The sequence below is a fragment of the Amphiura filiformis genome, chromosome 16 (genome assembly GCF_039555335.1).
Source record: "Amphiura filiformis chromosome 16, Afil_fr2py, whole genome shotgun sequence".
NCBI classification, from domain to species: domain Eukaryota; kingdom Metazoa; phylum Echinodermata; class Ophiuroidea; order Amphilepidida; family Amphiuridae; genus Amphiura; species Amphiura filiformis.
This window is the reverse complement of record NC_092643.1, coordinates 40290050-40315215: the sequence shown is the minus strand read 5'-3', so window position 1 is coordinate 40315215 and position 25166 is coordinate 40290050. Positions and strand designations below refer to the sequence as shown.

General features: G+C 37.7%; 2 protein-coding genes across 3 annotated transcripts; one reads left to right on the top strand and one right to left on the bottom strand.

Moving 5' to 3' along the window:
- Positions 1-1707: 1707 nt before the first annotated feature.
- LOC140135989 (lambda-crystallin-like) lies at positions 1708-15365 on the bottom strand. Of its 2 annotated transcripts, none has more exons than XM_072157695.1 (7): positions 15333-15365; positions 13163-13244; positions 11558-11710; positions 10344-10505; positions 9613-9807; positions 9068-9173; positions 1708-2255 (listed from the first exon to the last, which is right to left on the bottom strand). In XM_072157695.1, the coding sequence occupies exons 2-7, from the start codon at positions 13217-13219 to the stop codon at positions 2029-2031; spliced, it is 900 nt and encodes a 299-aa protein (XP_072013796.1). In that variant the 5' UTR covers positions 13220-13244; positions 15333-15365; the 3' UTR covers positions 1708-2028. The 2 variants fall into 2 exon arrangements, with proteins under 2 accessions (XP_072013796.1, XP_072013795.1); XM_072157694.1 differs by having other exon boundaries at positions 15065-15337.
- Positions 15366-16898: 1533 nt separating this feature from the next.
- On the top strand, positions 16899-24976 carry LOC140136597 (lambda-crystallin-like). The gene is made up of 7 exons (XM_072158281.1): positions 16899-17016; positions 17903-17984; positions 19833-19985; positions 21512-21673; positions 22910-23104; positions 23552-23657; positions 24703-24976. The coding sequence occupies exons 1-7, from the start codon at positions 16976-16978 to the stop codon at positions 24930-24932; spliced, it is 969 nt and encodes a 322-aa protein (XP_072014382.1). The 5' UTR covers positions 16899-16975; the 3' UTR covers positions 24933-24976.
- The last annotated feature ends 190 nt before the right edge of the window (positions 24977-25166 follow it).

The window sequence follows — 25166 nt, the reverse complement described above, 5'->3', positions numbered from 1 at the left end:
ATGTCCGTTTGCTTCTGGCTCACACGTGAATTTGATATGTGGGTTTTGGGCGTTGATGAATTGGAAGAAAGATTCTGCCTCTGTTTTACGTAGTATCACAAATGTGTCGTCCACATAACGTAACCAGATCTTAGGTTTAATAGTGGAGTTTTTAAGCGTTTCAGTTTCAAAATACTCCATGAAAAGGTTTGTGATAACTGGGCTTGCAGAGCCCCCCCCCTTGTTGATAAAAAAAAATCTCCTTGGGCTACAAAATAGGCACTGTTGAGGTAGAGTTGTAATAGTTCAATTACCTGATCAGCGGTAAGATCTGTTTTGCTTTTCCAGGAAGAATCTCTTTTGAGTAAATCTGAAACTACTTGGATAGCGTTGTTAACTGGAATGCACGTAAACAAAGAGGACACATCATAGGATACAAGGATTTCGTCTGATTCAATACGAAGATCCTTGAGGCGAGTAACAAAGTCTTCAGTATTTTTGATGTGATGATCTGATATCCCTACTACTGCAGACAAAATATTTGCTAGTAACTTTCCAGATTCGTAGTGGACCGAATTAATGCTAGAAACGATTGGCCGCAATGGGGCTCCCTCCTTGTGTATTTTTGGAAGTCCATAGAATTGGGGCACACAACATGCGGTCGGGTAAAGCTTATTATATTGCTTTTCACTAAGGTTGCCGGATTTTTTAAAGTCTTTCAGTAACTTAATGAGCTTGGCTTGATGAGATTTGGTAGGATCTTTATTGAGCTTATGGTAGGTTTTAGTATCACTCAATAATGTACTAAGTTTTTGATCATACTGTTCTCTATCCAAAACAACACACCCTCGACCTTTGTCGGGTGGAAGGAGGAGGATATTCTTGTCCTTCTTTAAATTATAGAGACCGTTTCTTTCTTTGCGAGAGATATTACTTTTGGGAGGTTTAGTTGACTTGAGCGAGCTGGTAACTTTGGCTCTTAACTCAGCTGCCGAGTCTGCATCAATGCTTCTGCTATACTGAAGTCTTTTAATGGGGTATTCAGTCTCAGTTATTATATCCGACACAGGGATTTCAGTGGGGGTAGGGGCAAAATTTAAACCGTACTGGAGTACCTTGGTTTCTGATGCTGTTAATACCTTGGATGACAAGTTAACAACCCACTTATCCTTGTTGAAATTGGTGTCTTTTGACGAATTACGCATCCAGGTGATAACTGTATGGATTCAGCACTTTCTTTTAGCAAAGCAAACTTGCGGATTTGACGTTCTTTACAGTTCGATGTTCTCCTAACTGCGCAGCCAGCAGTGGTGAACTTGCACACACGATCAAATTCCGAATCTGGCAGTTCCTCGCGTAATTTATCCTTAACTTCCTTTTGTTTCGATTCCAATGATTATATCTTTAAATTGTTTTGTCTAATTCTCTCATTGAGTAGAGCTCTTTCAGCGTGTTTGAGAATGTTATTGGCTTTATAGCCTTTCACACACGATTTCAACCGTAAGCTTTTTGGCGTAATCCGCGAGTTGAAACAACAAAGGTAGAATCGGAGATGGTTTCTATTCCTCGCGATTTTCCGCGAGGTCCTTTCAAACTCTCTGACAGAATTAAGGCAATCCTTGCCGAAGGTTTGTCGTATATCACTGTGTATGCTCATACGTGTTGGTAGATAATCAAGCAAAGTAGATTTAATTAACACAAACATAATATATTGAGATAGTTACCTCAATATTTCGATGTGTACAACACACATCCTCATCAGGAGGGCTCCAATGATGAACTGATGGAGTTGAATGTCCTGCTCTCGACCTTTGATGTTCTTTCTATTGATCAGATTAGAGCATTATATAATGAAGGGAGCTCAAGTCCTTGATCACGGTTGAGCGCTGGAGTGTGATTTATAGTTTTAATGCTTTCTTGAAAATGACACATGTATCGGTACCCATCGTTTTGCTCAATTCACAACTACACTTTCACAAGATTGGAGATATTGTGAATGTGGATAACATAGACTTGAATCTTTCAATTACCTGCAAATCTGTGTCAGTTTTAGTCTGTTTTCTCATGACCATCCATGTCATGTTTTAGTTTTGCTAAAGCAGCCATTCTAGCATCTCTAGCCTTTCTTCTTTCTTCCAGTTGATCCAGTGGAATTAATTCGTCCATTTCTTTTACAATTTGTTTATAACCTTCTCCGTCAAAGGTTGGATTAGGGCCGAAATCACCCGACACATTCTGTATGGTTTTCGAGTAGCGTTCTAGATAACTGGCCATACCTATAACGTTTGTATCAAAAGCATTGTAAAAAAGGAAATTATGATTACAATAATTTGCAACCTATACACACATCAAAAAAGATTACTTTTTTTCTTAGTATTGATTACACAAATTATTTATGTACACCCCTTAATAAATTTTGTGACTAACTTGCATTTTTCTACACACTGGTAGCAAAAGTTATGTAGGGGCAAGGAATCCAATTACTTCACTGAAATATCAGTGATTCAAGACAAGTGGTTCATTATATTATGTTATTGAAATGAGGTACATTCTAGCGGTACCTCCTTTCTTATCATAAATAACGTACCGCTTGTCTTGAGTCACTGAAATTCCAGTGTAGTAACAGGATTCCTTGCCCCTATAATATACATAACTTTTGTTACCAGTGTATTATTATTTTTTGAGAAAAATGAAAAAAGTCACACATTTATCAAGGGTGCAGTACCACCTTACATCTGCACTGTGTACGAATTGTGTCCACACCTCTTAATGTGTCCATTTTACGACAATCTCGGGCAACTCAAACTCATCGGGTTATTATATTTTGTTTTCAAATGTATGGTGCGGGGGAGCGGGGGAGGTGGAATTTGGGGAGTGTGTGTGGGGGAGGGTTGAAGGGAAGAGATACCCAAAACTTCCACCTGACATTCTGTCGCAGCACTTACAGGTGTATGAGTCATTGATAATGAATAATAGAACTGGTCCAAGTGGACATATCGCGGTTACATGTTGATAAACCAAATGATCATTAGTCCTAAAACACAATAAAAACAATAACTTATAACCCTAATCCTTGCCCTAATCCTACCCCCCCCAAACCCTTATATTAACTCTACACTTAGTCCTAAACACAAGTTACACAACTTGGACTCTAATCCTAACTCGGACCTTAACCCTACCCTAAGCCGAACCCTAATACTAACCCTAATTCATAACCTCATTAATAAACGCGATGCGTGCGATCCAATCATATTTTATTATTTGTGAAAACGCGGACGCAAATCGAGGTCATTAATATCTCACAATTGACCGCAAAATGCGTAATTGTTCCAATGTCGCACACAATTGACTTCTGCGTGCGCCGTATTGTGCGTCCAACGAACTGCGCGCGCGCTGGTTGCCGTATTTGGATTACGCGCTACCATATTTGCACAGATTCTGATACGCACTTTTGTTATTGGTCGTTTTGTTTTAGCCTGATCGATTTTGGGAAAGGGAAGATGTAAAATTGTTTATTTTACAAACTTTTGAGGAAAATTTTGTGTTATTTTGTAAAGTTAAAAGATCAAAGTGACGGTGATGAATGAGGTTAATAACTTTGCATCGGTTATATGTCGGGCATTGTGAAAAATCTAAACATTTTGCTTTGGACCTCGGAATATCCCTTGGGCTGCGCCCCTCGGGATATTCCTCGGTTCCAAAGGCAAAATGTTTAGATTTTTAACCATGCACTCCAAATAACCGATGCGCAGTTATTAACCTCTAATTCATAACCTCATTAATAAACGCGATGCGTGCGATCCAATCATATTTTATTATTTGTGAAAACGCGAACGCAAATCGAGGTCATTAATATCTCACAATTGACCGCAAAATGCGTAATTGTTCCAATGTCGCACACAATTAACTTCTGCGTGCGCCGTATTGTGCGTCCAACGAATTGCGCGCGCGCTGGCTGCCGTATTTGCACAGATTCTGATACGCACTTTTGTTATTGGTCGTTTTGTTTTAGCCTGATCGATTTTGGGAAAGGGAAGATGTAAGAATTGTTTATTTTTACAAACTTTTGAGGAAAATTTTGTGTTATTTTGTAAAGTTAAAAGATCAAAGTGACGGTTATGAATGAGGTTAATAACTTTGCATCGGTTATATGTCGGGCATTGTGAAAAATCTAAACATTTTGCTTTTGACCTCGGAAAAATCCCTCGGGGCTGCGCCCCTCGGGATATTCCTCGGTTCCAAAGGCAAAATGTTTAGATTTTTCACAATGCCCTCCAAATAACCGATGCGCAGTTATTAACCTCTAACCCTAAATTTATCCCTAACCTTAATTCATAACCTCCGCGTATTACGCCATATGTGCGTCCCAATTAAATTGCTCGTTAGATGATATACGCACACCGGCGCGGAGGTTATTGATATCCATCAATGACCTCCACGTATGCTTACGCGGTATAATGACTTCCGCGTAGTGCGCATCTGTTGCGCCGGAACTCTACACGCACACGCAATTACCATACCGTAGAAACCCGTCTATAAGGAATAGAAGCGACTGTGATGATAGCATATTTCACGCTAGCGCCCTCCGCAATATTATATCATTATGGAATTTGAGCAAATCATTTACCGACACAAGCAGGTAGGCCCCCTATACAATGTATTATTTTATCTTTATTTCGCATCTCACGAGCATAGCTCACTTGGCAAGGCATAAGACTTTGGTTCTTTAGATCGGGAGATGGTGAGTTCGAGCCTCATCACGGTCACACAAACTTTTATAAACAAAATATTGTTCAAACTTTTCATTTATATTTTCTTGCATTTCGTGATCATTTTTTTTTTCATATTTAGTTTAATTTATTCTATTGTTTTTCTTTTATTGTTTCTTTTCTTTGTCTTTTTTTCTTGTTTAATTTTATTTTTTCTTTATTTTTCTTTGATTCATATAATATTGGCAGGATAAGGAGAGGAGGGAACTAAGGACCCATTCAGTGATTTGCTCATCCGGACGATCGTAAAAATCATCAAAATTCACCTTTGTCATTGTCATAGATGTGGTAACATAGCCTGCTAGTGGTTCAGCAGAAAACCGTGTGACACATAATATACATTTGGCTACATTTTATTATACGATAAATACGAATTTATTAAACATGGTAACAAATATTCTCTAGCAGATCGGTTATACGATGGAACTGGTAGGCATAGGCCTATTATAAATTCGGGATATTAAATATCTTCCTGACGAGACAGATCTGCGCATGTGGTCAAAGACGATTCCTTACTAGCCACAGACCGTCCGCTGGAATTAGTTGAATCGCTATGGCTGTTGGTCGGACCTCTCATCTCTCCACATCGATTGTGACCTATCCCCGACATTGCCCTTATGAACTCACATCCTCCTGTTTTATTCCAATACGCTGGCGAAGTTACGTAATAATCGGATTAACTACCATAGCAATAGGTGAAAACAATTTTTGAATATACCGCGTTATAAACACAGCCAAAAAAGAAAGTCTCCAGTAGTTCCATCAGAGAGTTGATATTCTTGAGAGGGCACTCTATTCACGTGGTTTCTTTTCCAACGCTAAAATATCACGAATTTTGGTGGTTTGCAAATGAAAAGTGTCCGCACTATCGATTGATTACGTAACTGTTATGAATAATGTATTAGGTTTTCAATGCAATCGCCTCGACCCATCAATACATATTATCTGTATTTATCAAAGTACTTAGAATAGCAATCTGGTGAGTTCACTGAACTACGCCCTAATACTGATGGAGTTTTAATGGCGTTTAATGGCGCTAATCCTCTCCATACACAGATGAACAAATACAATAGGAGAAGGTCAACACATATGACCTCCTATATGACATGTTATATGAGATGTACAACAACCTGAATATCATAAAGATCAGTGTTCGTTTGTGCATATGAACTGCATATTTACAATACTAAATATTAGTCGTTATATATTATGCCAAATATTGGTATTATGACAACACGGTATATGCATTGTATATAAAACAACTAATAGATCCTGCTATCATGGCGTCAGGTCATTGGTTCATCATATCCCGTATGTTTCTTAAAATTCATTCATATTTGAGACAAATTTCTGTGCCCATTTTATAGGCGTACAGGTGGATCCGGTTTTTTGGTCATTTTCATTTCTTTTTGATGAAAGAATTAAGGTTTTCCACTGCACGGAGGCCACTATGTGATACTAATTTAATGCTATATTTATAAATTGAATACGTGTTCCCGATTGGCTCTATAGCGATTTCACAGAAAAGGTATTTCTAGTACAATGCAGCGTCGGACTCTAGCTGAGAGCGTAGTAGCCTAAGTCATGGACTCCAAGAAAGGCTCTCCATACACAAATGAACAAACACAAAGGAAGGTAGTCTCCTCCGTGACCAGCTTGATTTCGATGGAGCGAAAACAAATTGGCTGCAGAGGAGACGGGTAATTTTGCCATGCAAATGAGGTGAGTGTCATCCCCCTGGTTCCATCCCCATTTAATCAGATTCGGATGAGTTTATGGCAAACTAATTTATGCAATAATTGTCTATACACTCTCCTTCGAAGATTGATACCAAATTTGATATCAAAAGTTTAATCATCGTGAGCATGGGAACCTTTCTTTGGAAATTCGTGCAATTTTAAAGATGACATAGGGAGTTGTATCACGCGGCGGAGCTAGCGTGTGTGCCAAGAATTACGTCGCCTGAATAGGCCGGCAAGTTAATCGATAAAGCGTGACTGTTTGTGACTGCGGGAATTTCAAATGGGGTATAACATGTCGGGTTGTATGTGTAGCTGTTACACACATTTCGGCGTTGTTGTAAAGTTCTTTACCGGGAGATTTATTGAGTTCAAGTTCTAAACAGTTTGCGCAGACTTCAAAATAAGTATTTTTTTTCAATACGTTTTCTTGTAAGCATCATCAACATAAAATATAAAATTATCAGCATTCACACAACATTATCTGCAATGACTTCTTTTACGACGTTATAAAAAAGTATTTTTTACATCTACACATCTACACGCATCTGAGAGGTCTAAATTCATTGTCATTAAAGGTTTACCCATGCATGTAAAAATGCAAATCAAATACCCCGCTCTTTTAATTGTGCGCAGGCAAGCATGGCAAGTGTACAATGATTCCTGTACGGGTTGCTTCGGGCCACATAATACGCTGATACCATGCATTGACTTTTGCGTGGTCAATTCGTAATTTGTCATTTTTAAAATTGCACGAATTTCCAAACAACGGTTCCTTTGCTCATGATGATTAAACTTTTGATATCAAATTTGGTATCAATCTTCGAAGGGAAGTGTATAGAAAGTTATTATATAAATTATTTTGTCATAAACTCATCAGAATCTGATTAAATGGGGATGGAACAACTGGAGACTTTCTTTTTTGGCTGTGTTTACACTGATACGTTCAGGCGGTACCTCTTCATTGAACCATATCATGCTGCACCTGTAAGATCTTTGAAAAGACCAGTATTGTATTCAATCTATGATTGCAGACATACACAGTACATGTGATGAGTGTAACCTGCTTGTAGCGCAGCGCGATATGTTCAAAATTGTTTTCACCTATTGCTATGGTAATTAATCCGATTAATTACGCAACTTCACCAGCGTATAATGGCCGAATAAATTCTGACCATCACTTGGCTTGTTGGATTCGTCTATACTACAATTCGCTGTGGAAGTGACGTAATAATCGCAATAACTACCATCAAGCAGATTGCACTAATCACCCGCGTATGTCACCAAACATAGATTGAATACCACTCTTTTCATAAATACTAATCTTACATGGCGAGTGATTAGCATTTCTTTGACAACTATGGTTTAATGCATAGGTGCCACGTGAACGATGAAGTGCAGGGCTATATATTCGAAATTGTATTCATCAATTGCTATGGTAGTTAATCCGATTAATTACGTCACATCGACAGCGAATAGCCTATAGTATGGGTTCAAGTGGAACAAAAAATAGTGTATGTCCATTGCTAGCTATGGTAATTAATCATGTTAGTGTTTACATCACTACTTCGGTGAAGACAAGAGAAGTGTGCCTTCTCTACCAACGCCTGTGATATAACAGGTGCAAGCGAAACAAAATTGAATGACCAGAATAGTTTCCTTTGTCAGATGAATTGATTGAAGTTTTTGCAGACACTCTATTCTTGTTGGGACAATAGATTCAAATATGGAATAATTATTATTCCTCATCTATTTTTTTTTATTGAAAAACTGCAATTGTGGCAACAGAACAATATTTATTTGATTTCATTTCAAGTAGAAACAAAATCGTGCTTAAGCCAAAAACGCACCCTACCTCAAGAATTGGGATGGCACAAAGGTGCAACATAGGTTTTATTGCAAAGACGAGGACAGACAAGTAGTTACAACACATCTGTCTAACCGTGGGTTTCGCTATTATTTAGAATAAATGCTTTTACTAGTTTCTATAAAACCACAAAATTACTAAAAAAACTATAAAAAAACTAAAAAAAAAAAAAAAACGCACCTAAAATTAAAAGTAGAAAGGTAGATTTGAAGAAAGATAAAAAGAACATGTCAAAAAGTTAAAATTAAACGAGAATGAAAAAACGGAACTGGTGCCCGGACCATGCTCTCTTCAGCATGTCTTCAGTTCCAAAGTCTGACGCTCTATCAATTGAGCTATACGATCCTGATATACGAAACAGTCGTTATTATGTCAATACAATTGATTGGTGTTACAACATACTTAGATGGAATGCATAGCCACCCAGTGCCAGTATATATTTGCTCAAACTCCAAATACAACAAGCAACCAATTTTATTGAGGGCGTTTCTTAGGTATATCCTTGTAGACGGGGTTTTACGGTATTTGTACATGGCGTGATTGCGCAGTGCTCGGGATATTCCTCGTTTCCAAAGGCAAAATGTTTAGATTTTTCACAATGCCCTCCAAATAACTAATGCGCAGTTATTAACCTATAATCATAGCCTCTTTTCGGACTAATGACCATTTGGACCAATGGGTTGTTCCCCATTATTGCGACCTATGATACCTACCTTCAGCGTTAAGATGCATTACTTCAAATGGTCCAATGAATGCATAGCGCATTCCCATGCCTGCCCACATAACTTTATCAACATCTGCGCATGACAGAAGACCATCCTGTTTAATGAAAATGGTAAATAGAACCTTGAAAAGTGCTTATCCACGACAAAACAGCATGTGTTCCTGTTAAATTCAAATGTTTAGTAGCGACCTGTATACTTTCTTTGATCCTACCAGAATCTTTATTAAAGGCAAACGGACAAAGATCTGGCTCTCTGTACACGGGATCGATTAACGTCCCCTCCAAAGGACAAACAAAACTTTCGTGGTTCATTACCTAGATGTGCAATGGGGATATCAGAAACATGGGCGTAAACCTATAATTTATGATTTAGGGCCTAATTTGATTAAATTCAGACATTTCCAAGCCAATAAATCCAGCAAATCTTCAATGAGCACAGACACTGCGCCACGTCTACGGTCGAGCAGTTCTAAAAATCTTTGCCATCAAAAGCTTTCCATAACTCAGTTTTACCCGTCTTCGTCAAGATCTTACCTGTACTAATCTCCATGATTCATTAATTAGAGCATACTGCATTCGGTTGAGTGCAAACCCTGGTAATTCTCTTCGTAGAGTCTCGGGAACTTGACCAACTTCCTCCATTAATGCCCTGGTTTTATCTACCACTGCTTGATCGGTCCATGGAGCTGGAATGATTTCAACGAGAGGTGCATAGTAGGGAGGGCTAACCTGTTGAAAAGGAATTGAAGTTAGAATTGTTAAATAAAATGAATCGCGGGATGTACTCGTCGATTCTCTTCTAGTCGAACACTTTAGTTAATTCCCTTTATAGCATAGTGGTCCGTTATTTCCTTTGTCAATAATAGTCTGCCACGTACTAAAGATCGTTTCTCCTATATTCTGCAGGCATATGGATTGCGATAGCTGCGCGACACATTATACTTTTTCAACTATATGATTACAAGCGGAAAATTAATCCTTATCATCGTGATCTTGGCGCTAACCCGCATGCGTTACCCAACCAGATAACAGCTGTTAACTTCATAGGAGTGCATCACAACTTACTCTTTGAAATGTAATAGGAAGATTTATGTGTGCTTTTCCTAAATAGCAAAGTGACAGATGGGACTTCATGTTGACATCACTAGAACTGGAACTTCGTACAAAGAAGCATAGGATCTTGTTTTTGTCTTTGCCTTTGTGACAGGGAATGTCTTCTGCAGTTGACATGTTGATTTGCTTGTCTGTTTGTTTTTCAGTCTTACCGGGTGACTAACAACACATTGTTTTCTTCTTTGTAGTGTCTCTGTAATCTCAGATGGCGTAATACACGAACTTGAACTACTTAATATAGTTTCATCACCAGCAAATTCCTCCATCTGCTTAAAAACTTTTCTTTTAAGTTCTAGCACTTCTGGTACACATTCCTACGTAAACCAATAAGGTAAAATGGATTTCGTTAAACTGTACTAGCATTTGCTCTGGGATTTTTCATTTGGATCTTTTCTATCGAATCTGTATAAATATATATATATATATAATAAAAGATAATTAAGAAGATGATTAAGAAGATGCCGGCTGCCAATGCCAAAATAAAATTTACATTGCCAACGCAAAGATACTCTTGGTCAATGACTCTGTTATTTAGCCTCTGGCTAAAGGCTTCCTTCAAAATGCTGGAATCTCGGCAACACTAAAACTGCCGAGATGCTGCATTCAATTTATCGTTAGCATCAGTTCCGACAAGTTGCTCAACTCATGCCACGATGACTCTCTGTTTTAGTGACGTATTTATCTTAATAGAATCGTTTTATGACAGACATGATGATCAACATAGGATATGTCATCCCCTCGATTGTCTCCTTTGCGCCATTTACTGTCCATTAATATCTTCAATTACTCCTCGCAAGGGAGGTTTCTTAATCACATTTGTGACCCCTCAGCACAACTGAGCACGGAAGTCGCCAATCATCATGTTTGAGATATTCAACCAAAATATTCTGCTTGAAATTAGCTTTAAAATGCTGTATATCATGTCTATAGTACTTGACATTTAAGTAGTGAAAAATCAATAAAGCACTCAATAAATCCTTTGTTATTGTAAAGTTCAATGGAGCATATCTCAATAGTGGCACTGGCGACATCCGGGCTCAGTTGTGCTGAGGGGTCACATTTGATAAGAGACCAATGGATATTGCTGGAGAATTGCGGAACCCTGTGGATATTGTATAGCTAACTTGGATCAGGAAAAAGAGAGCAACATGATATTTGATATTTTCAGAAAAGTTGGAGGAGAGAAACGAAATACTAAATATATAGGCTAAGATAAAAGGGATACGCGAAAGTTTGAGGAAACGAGAGTAAGACATTTTCGGCCGATATTGTCCATTCCCCACCTCCTTGACCATGGCGTAAATATAAATTGATCCCTGACCCAAAGAGAAAAAAAACAGAAAACTAATTTCACACTCTAACTCACCTGGACAAAACCAGCTCCCTGAATTGCCTCTTTGAGATCATTAGTGCCTGTGATTAGATTAAATTGCTCCTCGGGTGACAATGAACCACGTAGTTGTCCAGCTTTCTTCAAGTCATCTAGACGTCCTTTGATGTTTTCTAGTGCAGTGGATACCTGAAAAGTTGGAATACGGCATGTTTTATTTGCAAGTACAGATGTCCTTGTCGTCATCCAGATTATCCTTTGATATGATATAATGTTTTCACGGTTGCTTGATGGCATGTAGAACTGTATTAATTTTTAAGCAAAGTTGAACATTGATGGCGCTATTTATCTTAAATCTTGTTTGAATCAGTTTACAAGGGGTAGACACTTGTGTAATGACATTAAAACATTAGAAAAATGAATAACAATAGCAAGAATATTTTCTTTAAAATAACTGATCATGAAATGAAAGGAATAATTCCTATTATTAGGCTAAATTTCACTTAAAATAAATGTAAATAGCGCCCTCAATTAGCACACAAACATACATTGTACAATTATAAGAATAAAAATTGCTACAAAAATATGTGTGTATATTAGTATGAGAGTTGTTGGTATTGTCCAGGTCTAGAATTGAAAATAAATGATCACATCAAATAACCGCCGTTTACTCTACTATTTTCGAAAACTGCATGGTTGTGAGATAAATGTGACGACTAATCACGTCAAAATGGTTGACTCTGCATGAAATATTTCACTTTATCAGCTTTATTTCGAGATATTACTTGCCAAAATTTATCCAGGCATTCCGTTTTTATAGGTGAAAATAAGTCATGTCTTGTTATTTTCTGTATTTTATTTTCATGCATGATTTCATTCATATTTTGAAAAGCAGTTTGTTGCCAATCTCCCGTTCATGTGATTACTCACAAAATTATAATAACGTAAAGCATGACGACTCAAACTTTTCTGTCTGAACACAACAAAAATGTCCAAAGGACGGGGTACGCGTATGGTTCATTCACTTAATATACACATTCTTAACATAATTTATAAACACTTTAAAAATCTCAATATTGTTGCAACTCCCACCTGTGGTATATGTTAATTAATTTTGTTTTAATAAATTGGAAGCTATTGGACTTTCATTCAAATATTATTAGAAATATAATATAAATTACTTTTTACAAAGTTTTTAATAAACTGTGCTGCTTATGTCTGGCTTTTCTCCATGCTTATATCACGCATGGAATCATAAATACGAATTAAAGGCGAGTTGTCCGACTTTTCTGGCGTTTTCTACCAATACCGTAAAAACTCGTCTACAAGCACATATAGAGTGCTTTTGATGAATGCTAAATTAATCCAGGCGCCGTCCATCGACACAATTATGACTATTGAGCGTGAGCAAATAAATTACCGATACAAGCATTTATATAAACAAGTACTAATGTAAGACCAATGTATTGAGCTGTATTGCATTAGTATTCATTTATAGCTTCGTTAAAAACACTATATGCTTGAAGACGCGGTTTTACGGTATGATATCATGCATGTACGGAGTACGGATAAAGGTTAGTGGCTTATCGTGTTTAATGATAAGGCCAGATTTATCTATAAGAGTCGACGTGATTATAATACCTGAGACGGTAAGATATCGTAGAGTGTTACTTGATATCCTGCGCTAGCAAATATCATCGCCCAGCTTCGGCCTATCAAACCACTGAAACAAAACAGAAATCACGAATAGAAAAGTAAAATTTAATTATTATAAACGAATATTGAACAATGTACTGAATACGTTGAATAAAAGTGAAACATTGTGCTTAAGGTAGCAGACTTAGTACTACACCCCTTGATTTTTTTTGTGACTATTTTTTGCATTTTCTCAAAAATAATAACACTGGTAACAAAAAGTAATGTATATTATAGGGGCAAGGAACCAGTTACTACACTGGAATTTCAGTGACTCAAGACAAACGGTACGTTATTTATGATAAGAAAAGAGGTACAGCTAGCTTTTACATGTACCTCTTTTCTTATCACAAATAACGTTCCGCTTGTCTTGAGTCACTGAAATACTAGTGTAGTAACTGGATTCCTTGCCCCTATAATATACATAACTTTTGTTACCAGTGTGTTAATATTTTTTTTTTAATGCAAAAATAGACACAAAATTATCGAGGGGTGTAGTACCCCCTTAAGGGGTCTCATAGTATACAACAACGACCTGAACATTTATGTGAAAACGACTCTGAAAACATTCAATGTACGATGTTTTTAAGTTTAATATGAAGAGTTGAAAGCAACAAAATTTAATCTTTTGTCCATGGAAGCCTGTATTAAGATTAAGATTTGAGAAAAAAAAACCTTAAAAGTGGAATTGTATTGCTTTAAATCAATTCCAATTTCAAAACGGGTGTGTTTCGCAAATTGGAATTGATTTTGCTTTTAAACCCAACCCTCGTTTTTTAAATTTTTATTTGTTATCAGTACATTATGAAAATATCAAATATCAAGAAATTCTATAGCCTAAATGAATTCTATCACGATTGATCTATACATAAAATTGATCACAATGCGTAAGTGTCTAGACAAAAGAGTCATCCTATTTCATTTCATTTCATTTTATTACAAAAAGCATCGTGTCCCTAAGGCCAAATTGAGCAATTTCTACAGGGTAACAGAAATAAAAGTATTATTAAATTACAAATACAAAATATATAAACAACCTTCATCAGGTTTGTAAAACATATCAATTAGAAATTTTCGCTTGACAAAACCAGTAAGTTTTTACTTACTCTCTAATATTTCGTCCTACACGTCGGAGAACTTCTTCAGATGTGAAACATCTGATCCACTTTCCCGGGAAACTGACTTCCGGTTCTGATTGGTCTTGTATCCAGTCTTTAAAAGTGGGTCATATACGTGACTTAGAAATATTAGAGAGTAAGTAAAAACTTACTGGTTTTGTCAAGCGAAAATTTCTAATTGATATAAACAACCAATTTAAATAAGACATGGTAAAAGATAAAAAATATTGCACAAAGAAAGCGTAAATGCCAATGATGGATGATAGCAAAAGAACGGGACCGTCCAGATCTACTCATAATCGTTTAGTGTTTTTGCCTTCTTTTCCTGGGTCCTTCTCAGTCTTAGTGTAAAAGTGATGTGATATCAATGTTACAATGTACACTGATCGTACTGTCGATTGTGGCATCTCACAAGGATGGATTGGAACATCATACCTACTCTTTACAAAATTGACTGCAATAACGTTTGATAATGACTGGATCCCAGGACTGGATCCCTTTAAAATGAAGAATCATAGACCTATAGCGAGTACGAATAGCCTATGAAGTATGTGCAGAGCATTCCCATACACATAGGCCTACTGTAGATGACCTGGCTTCCCGCCTGGTAGGCATAACATACACGTTATGGCTCACGTACATGTATACAGTTTACACCGGGCTAAATGTATTCTCCAAAGGCATGAAAGGTCCAACAACCAGTAGGCCTACATGCAACACGCTTACTCACCTGCCAACTATTGCAATTTTGTTGTTCTTGTGCATGTCTCCATTGGACGCCATGATTGCTGTTGCACGAATTTATTTAATATAGGCCTAGGTCTAAATCAATCGGTGTCTACTATTATCAATCAATGTTGCCGAATCATGCATGGCGTAATCAACGTATTCCAAAGGTCGTTTCAAGACCCTGACAGATATCATTTCACAACAGACTCTGTCACCAAAATAGTGCATTTTCCGCACTGTCATTATACTTGTATGCCATGCAACCTTACCGTGACAAAAGCGACTCGCTATAATTATTAAAGGAACACTCTCCAAAACGTTTTTTGTTTTGAGGTGTAGGCCTATAGGCCTATAATGTGTCAGCTAGGCTCCTATTTTTTGGTCGGCTTCCATCAAAGACAACCATATTATATTCTGTTTACCCTGTTTAGGGGTGGTGCAATAATTATGTGTAGGCCTACCCCCAGGGTGGTGAAATCTCAAAATGGTCTGCCAAAAATCGCTTGCCCCCCCCCCTTGGCCATGCTAAAAAATCTTTGCCCCCCCCTTCGACGTTCCAACAAATCTTTGCCCCCCCCTTTGGCGTGCCAAAAATCTTTGCCCCCCCTTACACATGCAAGATTTTGGGAAACCGAATTTAAAACCTGGAAATTTGCTTTACATATTTGAACATGTTCCTAACGTTTTCCTACGCCCTTTTAGGGCATAATATAGAAACGGTGCCCAAAATATCTGTGACAAAAATTGCTTACCCCCCCCCCCCCCTTTCGACCTGCCAAAAATCGCTTGACCTCCCTTTCGACCTGCCAAAAATGCTTGCCCTCCTTTTTTGGCTTGCCAAAAATCTTTGCCCCCACCCCTATAATTCACCACCCCGGGGATAGGGCTACACATAATTATTGCACCACCCCTTACAATACTGAAAACCCCAGGCAAAATCCTTGCCGAAAGACCTATACTGTTTTTTTAAAAGAATTTTTCCACTGATGGGGGATAATAAATTCCCCCCAATGTTTTGATAGGGGTCGACGGTCGATACAAGCACCCTCCCCCTCCCCAAATTTACCATAAACTTATTCTGTCGCCCCAACCTCATCCCACCAATTTCAATGAAAAATCTATGCCACTGCCCTTTTGTCACTTATAAATGATAAACGATTGCTTGTACTTTTGCTCCCCCCCCCCCCACCAAAAAAAAACTTCACTCGTCGTCATCATCATCACTATTATTTAGGCCCTACATCCAAAAGGTACTGTTAAAAAGATGAACAAAAAAAGGACTAAACAATGGTAAAAATTATATCTTTAGGCTACTTGTATATAGGCCAATGTCAAAGAAAAACAAATTTGATAAACATGTATTAGGCCAAATAAAAAATAAAACATGTTTCACGTCCCCTCCCGCTTCCTTTTTGAGGTTTCTTCATTTTTATTTTTATTTTTTGAAATTCAGTTATAAGTTTTCCAAAAATATGTCTAGGAAGTAGAGATGCTTTCTATAACCTTGCTATTATACAAGAAACACTTTTATAAGGTTTTGTGATAGTTAGAGGGTTCCTATCTCTCAGAACAACAAATAAAAAGAGGCCTCTTCCTTTTTCCAGGCATTATCACTGCTTATTGTATATGCTAAAACAGCTCTAATTATGGGTATTTACACCGATTTTGCGATAAAAAATAAAAAATAAAAAGTCCCCTCTTCCTCCTTTTTTTCAAAAACCTGGACGTGAAACATGTTTTTTATTTTACTTGGCCTTATTCAATTCAAACTTGAACTTCATCATAGTACACGATACAAAAGGTCAATTCACAAGCGTAATAGCGCCGATATGTTCCAAACCGACTGCTGGCACTGCTCTATACTTTACAAATTAAGTCAGTTCTAGCATTTGGCATACCTGCAGATAAGAAAATGGCAACTAAATCAAAGGAAAAGATAAGTATTGTAGGAAGGTAAGCACATGGAATGTAAATGTCATCAGTTGCCACCCAATCTGGACACATTAATGACGTTTTAATCATATGACTGGACGTAAATACACGGGCTGTAATATTGAGTTCAAAAGTTCGAAGAGCAAGGTACCTCGGACCTGCTCGGACACTGGTAAAACTACCATGGAATACGATAACGTGCTCACTGCAAATGATTTATCATTTATATCTATTTATACCGTGGTCAGGAGTGTGGTATAGGTTATATGCTATTTGTCATCTTCAAGAACACCCAACCACTCACCCCCATCATACATGCACCCACATGTCACCCCGCACGGACCAAATTAAGCTTGCCTCCGCCCCGGGGTGGGGGCACTCCAACTTTGGAGGTGACGCGTATGTAGGGATGTTAAGACCCCCTTTCAGCATCGCTGTCACCCAAAGACCCCATATTTTTCCTTTCGATCTGTCACCCAAAGACCCTTATATTTCCATTTGAACAGCAACGAGTCATCTATCACTGATTTTGTTACTTCTTTGGAAATAACAAGGCCCCATTTAAAAAAGGTCATATTCGCACCCAACACCCCCCTAATTTAGATCCAAATGGTCCGTCTCTCCCATTGACCCCATATTTTTGATATTTTGCTCTCACTGAATGCCCCTTACTGCGAAAGTGCCAGCCCTTCACCTACATGTATATCCATTTCATATTGAAGTGCACCCCCCGGGCCTCCGCCACTGACCACCCCAAACGAATAAACACACCCCTCCCAGTAGGAATGAAACTGAAGTTCAAGATCATCAGGTGAAAAGCTCTACTTCCAATATCATTTCGACCACGAGAAAGAAGATCGGTATCCACCTTTTTTAAAATTGACAATTATCAACGTTTTTGTTTTAGTGGTCTTATTGGACGCAGTTGGGCCATGATATTTGCGAGTGCTGGATACAATGTCGTCATTTATGACGTCAAACAGACTCAGGTAAATTAGAAAATAAGCGGTATATATTTTTTTAATGTAACTCAACCCAGAAAGTATCGAAACGATTATAGATGGTCAGATATATCGGGGACTGAAATATATAGCAAAAATTGATTTAATGTATATAAAGCGCAGTTTTCTCTTGCGCATTTTGATACCTCTTTTGTTGCTCTACGATATCATTTGGTCGAGTTATGGGCGCTTGAGTGGCTTCAAGTCGGACTTTGAAAGTTGCACTTAGCTCCTATTCAAGCCAAATGCGTTGTACTGTGACCAATAAATGGCCATTGACTTTGTCCGCTAAATTCAAATGAGAGGGTGGATACTCTCGACTGGCCTGCAAAGAGCCCTGACCTTAATCCACTAGTGGGGCACTCTTAAGAGGAAAGCTAACAAGGCAATCAAGCCTGACACCTCCTTAGAAGGCCTTCGACGCATCCTGCTCAGGAAATGGCGAGACATTGACCAAGGAAAGATAAGAGATGTCAGCAGAAAGAGTTCATGAGATAAGTCAGAGATAAGTAAAGGGTAGCAAGTATTGAAGTTGGAAGTCGAAGGAGTAAAATAAAGTAAAGTTCATGGTTAAGTAAACAGAGCACATCGGCGACCTTTGTCTTGATTTTGTATGTGGGGTGGGGGTGTGTGTGTATGTGTGTACACGACGAACGCAATTGGCTTGAATATAGGAGCTAAGTGCAACTTTCAAAATCCGACTTGAAGCCACTCAAGCTCCCATAACTCAACCAAATGATATCGTAGAGCAACAAAAGAGGTATCAAAATGCGCAGGAGAAAGCTGCGCTTTACAGACTTTATATATAACTTTTCAGTTCCCGATATATCTGACCATCTATAATCGTTTCGATACTTTCTGGGTTGAGTTTATTTAGTAACATTCTTGCTGTATCCTCATCTTATCATGTGGTCCACTCTTATTTCAAAAGAGCTAGTGTACCTCAAAACTTCAATCTAAAACTTTAATATTATCTAAAACTTTAATATTATCTACAACTTCAATCTAATTTTTTTTATCTAAATAAAGATTTAAAATCAAATCTTATAGATTACAATTTCAATCCAAACTTGCACTGTTTACTTTAACCAAAGTCCAGTGGGATTGATTTCAGATATATTCACATAAGAAGAGTACGAACGGTCTAAGTAGTTAGGGCTAGACCTGCGGAGTTGAGAAAAATAATCACTGGGCTGAAAATTTAATCAGAGACATCTTGTGGTGCTAAAAGGGGGTCGTGTGTTAGGCCTATATCTGGATTCTAGATGGAAGATCTCCATCCCGAATTCATCTCTTTTCAGCACAAGAAAAATGAAATGGAATGAAAACATAGGCTAAATATGGAGATATCATCAAAGCCTCTCATTTATTCCATTTTGACAATTGCATTATACCATTGATTGGTGGATAGCCATGCAGCACCAGTGGCGTAGATTTCTTTTTGACATTGGGGGGTGGAGTTGGGAAAAATTCTTCAAGTATAGTCAATCCAGCACCGTTTGGTGACAGAATAAGTTTATGGTACAATTGTGCGCGAAGCACGCGAAAATTTTGTACTATTTTGAAGCTAAACTGAAGAAATATGGTGTAAAAGTAGAATAAATACGCGCGAAAATTTGCACTTTTGGGACCAAATTAATGGGGCAATTAATGGGGTTAATTTGGTCAGAAACCCATTACCAGGCGTCAACATTGGGGGGGGGGTATAATTGTATGGACCATCCCCTGGCAACCCCCCCGGATCTACGCCTATGAGCAGCACCTCTCTTATTTGCAATTTTAGTACCGGTATATTACCGTATAAAACAAAATAATATTTCTCTTATACCATAACAGATAACGGAAGGACTGGAATTCATTAAAGAACAGCTCAAGGACCTTCAATCTAAAGGTTTGCTAAAAGGGTCTCTATCTCCTGATGAACAAATGATCCTTATTAAAGGGAGCACCAGTCTTGAGGAGACAGTGAGAGGAGCGAAATATATTCAGGTTGGTTCAAGTTCAAGTTTAGATTCAATAACAATAATGTTGTTAAACATCATTTAGTGTGTTGTGATTTTACTGTGCATTTTTAAAATATCCTAATTCCTACAAAATAGCGAAAAAACTGAAGTTACCCAGAGTCTCTTGCAATTATTAGAGACTTTGCGATTTCCAAACGTAGACATCGGACGTACGTTGATCTATTCAAAACCACTCTCCTGTATCGAAGCGAGGTCACGTATTTAGCTATTTTTGAAGATATTCCACGTGCGAAATCGACGTAGATACATCGTTGAAAATGCACAAAATGTGTTCATTTCACAATATGTTAAAGACAGTCAAAGATTATGAACATACGAAGGAAAGTCTAATTATTATTATGATCCTTTTTGATTGTAACAAATCATTATATCAAAGGTACAGCGATGTGTTAAAAATGGACTAAATTTAAACGCAATATTCATACGCAGAGATTGCCCATTGAAATGTGTGTGATACTTTGCGTACAGAAAATGACATTGCGATTTCCCATTTTGGATTTCAACGTAGAATAAAACGCAGATGCTACGTTGAAATATGCTGATTTTACCTCATGTCTAAGTCCATACAACGCGCCCAATTTTCAGGACGAAAAAGTCTCATTTTGAAAGTAAAGTCATGATATATGGATGTAGTGATCTTTAATCTACCAAAATATATGTTTTGGGGCAATTATAATATTTGGGGAGCACAAAAACAACCAATTAAGTTTAATCAGCATGTAGGTCAAAATTTTAGTCAAAATCAAAAGCGGCCTGTTTGAATTAGACAGAGACTCAGCTTAATGTTATTTTTTCAATCACTATGCCCTCTATCGACCTAGATTAGATTAGATCAAATATTATAGTCTTCATTTCACTGAGCTGACTTGTTCTCCTTCGTGACGAATGAGCACAATCCAGTTTGGAACCGAGACTAGCAATATTTAATACCGTATTAACGTACGTAAAACGTACGTGAAAACGTACGTTCCACGTGCTGCGTTTGCAACATCGCAATCTCTCTATTTTGTTATCATATGCCTTACGCGCGGTGCGAGAATTCGTTATCATTTCATATTGAGGGTCGAGACATACTCCATGTTTCAATGTCGAGTATTTATTATTCAATCTATTTCAAGTCGCTTGAATCTTCTAACGAATGCATTTTTTGTTGACGAAACAAAGTATCCATCATCGATTTTAAAGGAAATGGATCCTCGCTGACAAATGTTCAAAATGGCAAGTACTTTTTCGTCGAAAACACATTTGCTAGAAGATCAAAAAAAATTGAGATACCCCTGATTACACACTGAATGACGAATATTTGCCGAAAGTATGTAACATCGAATACAAAGCACGGTCGGAACCAGTCCCAAGTAAAAAGGGAAGCTCGGTTGGACTGACATCGCAATTCGGGCATATAGATGAAAAATTAAAGCCGAAAGCACTCTCGAGCACAGCTCTCGAGTTTTCTACACTACAGTTTCAAGTTTTGTTGATTTTTGACCCTAGGAATGCGTTCCGGAGGTTCTTGAAGTAAAGAACAAAGTGTTTCTTGAGATGGAACAGTTTGCTGATGACCAGACTATACTTGCTAGTTCTTGTTCTGGTATACAGCCATCTAAATTCACAGAAGATGTTAAAAGGCGACATCAGTGCGTAGTATGCCATCCTGTAAGTAAAGTGTAGAAAAATGGTTCTAAGTAGAACCTAAAATGGTTCTTAAGTTATCCTGTATGTGGAACCTTAAATGGTTCTACAAAGAACAGGAAATGGTTCTGGAAAGATTAGAAAGAACCATTGTAGACCTGGAAAATGTTCTGGTAAGGCCAGAAAGGTCCATTCTTGGGTTCTTTCAATTTTAAAGAACTTTTTCTCTTGAGGGTTCTACATACAGGACAGCCAAGAATCTTTTTTTCCTAAGGGTGTGTCAAAATAAACCCTTTTCTCTTGAGGGTTCTACATACAGGACAGCCAAGAACCTTTCTTCCTAAGGGTGTGTCAAAATAAATCTATAGATCTTTTATCGACAATCTTACTTAAGGAAGGGGTATGAACGTTTGGACAGTATTTATTGTGGGACATTAGAGCACATCAGACATATCGAATTGCATTCTGAATACGAAGAATGTCCTTCTGATATCAAATAATTTTGATTTTTTGAAATTCGCAATGTAATAAACATTTTATGGCAAATCATTAAAAATTGATATTTTTGATATTTAACAGTACTCGAAGTAAACTTTATAAATCTGATGATTTAAACCTAAAGTGTATGTAGGTGGGATGAAAAGCCGACGATCACATTGTGAGAGAGGGAACAGGCGGAAATTGAATACATTCTACATTCATTTAAAAGGGCATTTCGTGATCCACAGCATCATCCCCCCACTTTTCTCCAAAAAAGTTGAGATATTCATATCACTGGAAAAGTCTGGCTACATATAATGTTTATGTACAAAAAATTTCTTGCAGATTAATTCGTTTGGCAAAGATATCGTGAAATTTGAATTTCGTTCTGGTATACCAGAACGAAATTACAACACAATGTCTATGGAGCAGTGCAATACACATAATCATGCATAACCCGCAAACGCAAAATAGGAATCAACTGAAATTTTGGAAATAAGCTTTTTTCGTGGATATCTACTGAAAAATGTCATAAAAAGAGGAGGCTAGGATCACGAAATACTCCTTTAATTGGAGTAACCTGTATTTATTACAGGTTATCTTTTCGCTTGAGTATTAATTCTGCATGGCGTGGTCCTGATCAATTATTTTGTTATTTACCCTATTTCGGGAAATGGTCTAGATCCAATGCCCTTTAAGCTTTTCCCAACGCTCCAATATATAATTGATCATATTTTATTTTCAGTATGATCAATATTTAAAATGAAATCTTAATCTCAGATCAACCCACCATACCACGCCCCTCTAGTGGAGGTGGTCCCATCACCATGGACCGATCCTGGTGTAATCAGACGTACAAGGGCGTTACTTGAAGAAGTTGGTCAAGTACCAGTGACAGTCAACAAAGAAATCCGAGGATTCGCGTTAAACCGTGTGCAATATGCTTTGGTTGCAGAATGTTGGAGATTGATTAATGTAAGTCAATAAGGCCATTATATAAATTATTTAAGACTAATCAACTGCTTTACTTGTTTAACAATTTGTAATTAAAAATGACGTGAAGTGTACGCACAATCATGTCAAGTTCCGATAATATGGTATACTTGAGTAAGAGCATCATTATGTGCTGTTAACGGTGGTATCAGTATCGTAATTTACATGATGTTGGAAGTGATTATCTGTCATATACCACAGGAAGCTACGGCATAATATGACAAACTGAATAAGGAACTTATGCAATGTGGGATCAAGTATTATGATCTTTTTTATGTTAAAGAACGTTTAATGGGGGCTAATGTCAATTAAAGAACATATAGGATTGTCTGCACTATAATTAAGCTGAATGGCTAAAATATACGAGGACCAGGAATAATAAGTCTTAATCTAGTTAATATAAATAAAACATTGATTTATTCTCTATAGGACGGTGTGATAACCGTTGAAGACATGGATCGAGTAATGTGGGCTGGATTAGGACCTCGCTATGCATTCATTGGACCATTTGAAGTCATGCATCTCAACGCAGAGGGTAAAATATTTTTCTTTATTAATCATCAGCACATACGCTCCTTCCTTTTTGCCGCCCCCTGCTTCCCCCAATTTACTCGCATGGACATCTTGCTATCTACTGAAGATAGCATTTTAGACCGAATCTTTGCTATCTACTGAAGAAAATTATGTACATACCCTTTGCTAACGAATGCAGATAGCAACATATACATTTTGCTATGATCTACTAAAAATAGCGTTACAAAAACGTAATTTGATATACATAAGATAGTATTGGGCTATTGGCCATACCAAACATACTGCGATTTACTGAAAGATAGCAAAGTACAAGTATTTTGCTATCTACTTAGAATAGCCTTAACAGACCCATTGCTACATGCATCTATTAAAGATTGAAATCTGACTCTACCACTAACCTAACCCTATCTCTTACACTAAGCATAATGGTACATTGCTAACCATAACCTTAACCTTAACTCTTAACACTAGTCCTAATCTAAAATGCCCTATCAAAGCCATATTGTGTGATTTGCTTCACAGCGACGTCCTCAATTTTACTCGGATTTCTACTTTTTGCATAATTGTAATGCCCAGTGGTGTACTAAAATACCATGTGAAAGACTAAGCTTGGAGTGCTTTAATAACAGTAAAATTTAACTTTTTATTAAAACCGGGTCGACCCGGTTTTATTCAGAGTTCATCGATCGAATGCTTGCTAACATCTCCCGTGGATGTCAGCTTATGTGTAAACACGTCGAGCGTGATGCTCCGTGTAGTATTACATGTTATGATCGGCGAGCGTAGTACACGCATTGTAGGCGTTGGAATGAAATCGCAATTTTCTTCGTTACACCTCATTTGTTTGGCTCAAAATTAAAAGGGGATGTGATCAGTGAAAACAAATATTTAAATAGGAATCTATTCTTTATGCAAATCACACATTATTGCTTTAAACCTTATACCCTTCGGACGAATGGGCTGTTCTCTAAATAACAGCAAAACTCAAACTACACAACCGTAAATCTTATAATATTTCACTATTTGTTATCCTTACTCCGTATCAGGTTTGGGCAGTTACTTGGAGAGGTACGGGCAACTGATGCAAGATACAGTGGATTCCGCGGGTCCACCGCCAACTTTCTCAGGACCAGAAGCTACCAAAATAGTCGAAGAGCTTAACCACTTGATACCATTGGATAAACTTGAGGAAAGACGAAAGAGACGGGATGAGAGAATGTCGGCTGTGGCCAAGTTGAAGAGAGAAATGGACGCCGAGGATGCCGAAAAGCAGTAAAATATCTAACGGGCCATCCAGCCAAAATTACGATGTAATGTGGTTGCCCCTGGTCGTCGTGCTTTTGCCTAACTGATTACCGAGTAGCCAAATCCGGCAATCTATAGTTACTTGACCTCGAACCTTATGACCTTGTAATTTTAGTCACATAGTGCTGATGATTTCCACACAGTTTCACCGACACCCCCCCCCCCTTGGCTACGCCACTGTCTATAACTTATAATAACTTAATAT